Raw genomic sequence first — 5,245 nt, 5'->3', positions numbered from 1 at the left:
ACTCCAAGACCATCATTACATTTGCAGATGACACCACAGCATGATTACCGACAACGACGAGACAGCTTTTAGGGAGGAAGTCCTGGTAGTGTGGTGCCAGGACACCAACCTCTCTCTCTCAACATGATCAAGACAATGGAGATGATTGTAGATTACAGGAAAAAGAGGACTGAGCACGCCCCCATTGTCATCGACGGAGCTGCAGTGGAGCAGGTTGAGAGCTTCAAATTCCTTGGTGTCCACATCTCCAACAAACTAACATGGTCCAAGCACACCAAGACAGTCGTGAAGAGGGCACGACAAAACCTAAAAGCACACGCTTTTTCAGTTCTGCCCACAAATCTTCTATAGGATTGAGGTCAGGACTTTGTGATGGCCACTCCAATACCTTGACTTTATTGTCCTTAAACCATTTTGCCACAACTTTGGAAGTATGCTTGGGGTCATTGTCCATTTGGGAGACCCATTTGCGACCAAGCTTTAACTTCCTGACTGATGTCTTGAGATGTTGCTTCAATATATCCACATAGTTTTCCTCCTCATGTAGCCATCTATTTTGTGAAGTGCACCAGTCCCTCCTGCAGCAAAGCACCCCCACAATATGATGCTGCCAACCCCGTGCTTCACGATTGGAATGTTCTTCGTCTTGCAAGCCTACCCCCTTTTCCTCAAGACATAAAGATGGTCATTATGGCCAAACTGTTCTATTTTTGTTTCATCAGACCAGAGGACATTTCTATTAAAAATACGATATTTATCCCCATGTGCAGCCAACCAACCGTAGTTTGGCTTTTTTTATGGCGGTTATGGAGCAGTGGCTTCTTCCTTGCTAAGCGTCCTTTCAGGTTATGTCGATATAGGACTCGTTTTACTGTGGATATAGATACTTTTGTACTTGTTTCTTCCAGCATCTTCACATGGTCCTTTTGCGGTTGTTCTGGGATTGATTTGCACTTTTCGCACCAAAGTACGTTCATCTCTAGGAGACAGAACGTGTCTCCTTCCTGAGCAGTATGACAGCTGCGTGGTCCCATGGTGTTTATACTTGCATACTATTGTTTGTACAGATGAACGTGGTACCTCCAGGCGCTTGTAAATTGCTCCCAAGGATGAAACGGACTTGTGGAGGTCTACAATTGTTTTTCCTGAGGTCTTGGCTGATTTCTTTTGATTTTCCCATGATGTCAGGCAAAGAGGCACTTAGTTTAAAAGTAGGCCTTGAAATACATCCGCAGGTACACCTCCAATTGACTCAAATTATATAAATTAGCCTAACAGAAGCTTCTAAAGCCATGACATCATTTTCTGGAATTTTCCAAGCTGTTTAAAGGTACAGTCAACTTAGTGTATGTAAACATCTGACCTACTGGAATTGTGATACAGTGAATTATAAGTGGAATAATCTGTCTGTAAACAATTGTTTTAACAATTACTTGTATCATGCACAAAGTAGATGTCCTAACTGATTTGCCAAACCTATAATTTGTTAAGAAGAAATTTGTGGAGTGTTTGAAAAACGAGTTTTAATGACTCCAACCTAAGTGTTTGGAAACTTCCAGCTTAATCTGAACAGGTATACGCTCACACCAATCTGTTGTTTGTGAACAGGACAAGCATGGGTACAAAGAAAAGCTGCTTTTTAACATACTTTATTACTAATTTCACTCATATTGTAATTCAATTATTCAGTAATATTTCATACAAATCTTGAACACTGGACAGCTACTTTAAGTGAAAGATTTTTTTCCCCATAAATAATGTGATGCTGACTTGTCAACACTCCTTTAAACTTATACATTTTAGTTTCCACCATTTTCTGGCCATCCTGACTTCTGACCTAGAGGCTAAACAAGCTTTGCCTTCCCAAGGCATAATAACAGACCTGTAGAACGAGCCACAAGGCTCCTATACATGTATGCTGATTTATTTTGCCTTATTAAGTCACAAATGTTATTATCTAACAAATATACGCATCTAAAGTATATTCTCTAATACGTGAACATATCTGGGGAATACAGAAGCGACGATGATGACAGAGATGTATGAGAGTGACGGTTGGTTCTGATTGGATCCTGACACTCTGGTCATGTAGCAAACGGTCCTGTTGTAATCCTCCCCATCATAATCCGAGTTGACATGACTGCACCGGTAGGCTGAGCGGTACAACCTATCAGCTGTTAATGCAACTGCTGCACCAGCAGCCGCCGCGCTAGCAACACGCACTGGGGATGAGCGCCCAGGCATGGTCTTGAACCAGGCCTTTGTTGAATGGGTTCTGATTCGGAAACGGCCACTGCTACGAGACGAGCCCCGAGATGAACCCCTGCCCCCCCCGCGGCCGCCCTTGGACAGGACAGGCTCACATAGCAAGGCAAAGAGCAGGAGACACAACCAGCACGTAGCCACCAGCCGCTGCTCCATCACCAGACGCCTATCTGTCTGGAAACAACAGTACAAGACATAATGGGGTTAATCTCCATACAGCGGCTTCCTCTCCTCCATCTCAATACAGTGGCTTTCTCTCTTGTCCTTTACTTCATCTCAATAGTCTACAGTGGATTAATATCCCTAGTCTTCAGTGGCTTCCTCACCTCTTCGTCATCCTCCATCTCAATAGTCTACAATAACTTCCTCTCCACTCCTCCTTCTCAATTGTCTACAGTGTCTTCCTCTCCTTTATCTCAATTAGGGTTGCAAAGCTAACGGTAATTCACTAAAGTTACCGGAATCTTCAGTAATTTTGGTAATTAAAGAACATATATGGCAATCTATCTCAATTTTGGTATAATCAACAATGACATTATTTTCAATTACCTCTGCAACTCGTCTAACTATGGACTTTTTTCACAACTGCCACCAGTTCGAAGCCAAAACAGTGACAACAAATAGATATTGACAGAGTAAAATAAGTAAAAGTTTGTAAAAAAATATATCAAGGATATTTCATGCTGAAACACAAATATTAAACACTATTGGTATTCACTAAGTTGATGGGTTTATATTTAGGATAATGTTTTACAGCTTTGTCATTCTCTTTTTTTCTCATCTTATTTAATTATTTCATATTTTGTATATTACATGTGATAATGTCAGAGAGAGGGCCAGAGATAATTACAGCCGCCTGTGATAATCTGAAGCACCAAAAAGGGCCACTAAATGTCTTGTGATAGATTGCGTACAATTCTTGAAAGATACCAAAATATTGGTAGTTTACTGGTAGTTTCTAGTAATATACCCTTCCTTTGCAATCCTAATCTCAATAGTCTACAGTGGCTTCCTTTGCTTCCACCTGTCGAGTTATTTTAAATCAGCACAGTTGAAGGAATGGAGGCACAGAGAGGAGGCCACTATTGAGATGAAGCCTTGATGTACAGCCTGCTCACATCTCTAGTTCCCCATTTTCATTGAGTATGCCAAGTTGTTGCTGTCTTGGGGTAGGTCTTTCTTTTAAAATATATGTTTTTATTTCAATGATCATCTACAGGTATAAAGGATAAATAAAATACAGTTCACCCTTCCATAGATATCAATGTAGAGATATTAAAATGACGTCACTGGTCCACTCCCCCCCATGCAATGGCATGGATAGAGGAACAGCAGCTGAGATGTTGAACGAAGGACAAAGACTGTGCATCCCAAATGGCACCCTATTCCATATAGTGCTCCATATGGGTTAAAGTAGGTCAGTTATAAACAGAACAGGCAACAACACAGGACGCTCCCTGCCTCTCTACCAACACAGAGGATGCTCTCTGGCTTTCTCTAACGCTCTACTTCTCTGACTCCCCCTCTACCTCTTCCCTGTCTCCAGAGTAGACTATATGTAATGCCCGATATAGATGCTTCATTCTCTATAACACATCCTGTGTCAGGTGAACAAATAACTTGGTTGAAAATATAATATAGTAATTGGTTTGCTTATAGCGATAGAACGTGTGAATTTGAATAGGTCTGTGCGAACAAAATATATAACCAATATTACGCGCTTGATTCGGAAAGATGTAACGGTTTTTGCAGAGTGCCTTTCGTGCGCAGAGCCATTTCTGTATCTATATCGCCATTTCTTATTTCCTGCTTACTTTATTTTACATTGCATACCTATTTAATTGTCGGGAATCAGACTACTACAGTTCATAAGAATTAAGATAATAATGATGGCAATGTACTGCTCACAAATAGACTAATTATAAAAATAAATGTATAGTCTTACCTCACACCGCTAGTTTTCTTCCGCGCAATGTTGTTGGAAATAACCAATAATCAGTCCGTTAAACCGGAATCAATATCCAGGCTCGCAGCTAGTGAGATGGTAGAATAAACCACGTGATATCCCTCATGCGACTGAAGATGACAACATGGTACACGCTATTCTTATCTAATTGAGAGAGAAAACATTATTGTTTATCATAAGCGATGAGCTCTATCTGTGGCAGAAATGTTTGAGGTATGGTGATGATGATGAAAGATAGGATGTTAATGATACAAATGATGGTGATGAATGGTGGTGTTGCTGCTCCTGCTTCTTGTTCACTTTATGTGCCCATATCCATATTGTTTAATCTAAACATAAAACATAAATGACATCTCAAAGACAAACCTACTAGGCACAGACGTGAATTCAACTTCTTTCCATGTTGGTTCAATGTAATTTAATTGAAATTATGTGGACAAAATGATGATTCAACCAGTGTGTGCCCAGTGGGAAGACTGGAATTAAACAATTTATTATTTTGAAAAAAATCTATTTATAAAAATCAACAGCAAAATAGATTGAATAGCAAAAACAAAGACCACATCGATCAAATTAAATCTCAGAGTCAGGGGATACATGCATGAGTCAGTCAATCCCCATAGAGCTAAAATCACCATCTTCCTAAACAGCTACCTGCCTACCCTTCCTATCATAGAAGTTGGAACCAACCATAGAAATATAATTATATTGTTGAAACACCACAAAAGTTGTGTGCATCAAGCAATTTCCCCATCGCCATAGGAATCTAATTGTTGGGGTATGTCTGAGTGAAATGGTTCACTCAATCATGGTATGTGTTGAGTACTTATTGCTCCCTCAACTTCACAGTAATCAGTAGTAAATGGACTACTCATCACTATCAAAGCATAATTGAAATATGTTAACCTTTAGGGAAATGTTAATAGTGGTGATTGAAAAACAATAAACGCAAAATAGAGGGTGAAACAAAAAAAGGAGAAGGATGTGTGTGTGAGTCAACACAATTCCTGTGTG

General features: G+C 40.0%; 1 protein-coding gene across 1 annotated transcript; it reads right to left on the bottom strand.

The window, feature by feature from the left end:
• Positions 1-1,974: 1,974 nt before the first annotated feature.
• On the bottom strand, positions 1,975-2,609 carry sprn (shadow of prion protein). Its single transcript, XM_052470434.1, has 2 exons — positions 2,592-2,609; positions 1,975-2,439 (listed from the first exon to the last, which is right to left on the bottom strand). Exons 1-2 carry the CDS (start codon positions 2,607-2,609, stop codon positions 1,975-1,977), a joined length of 483 nt encoding a protein of 160 aa, XP_052326394.1.
• Between the last annotated feature and the right edge of the window lie 2,636 nt (positions 2,610-5,245).

Source organism: Oncorhynchus keta, chromosome 2 (genome assembly GCF_023373465.1).
Source record: "Oncorhynchus keta strain PuntledgeMale-10-30-2019 chromosome 2, Oket_V2, whole genome shotgun sequence".
NCBI classification, from domain to species: Eukaryota; Metazoa; Chordata; class Actinopteri; order Salmoniformes; family Salmonidae; genus Oncorhynchus; species Oncorhynchus keta.
The sequence above is the reverse complement of the archived record's forward strand: the minus strand, read 5'-3'. Positions and strand labels throughout refer to the sequence as shown.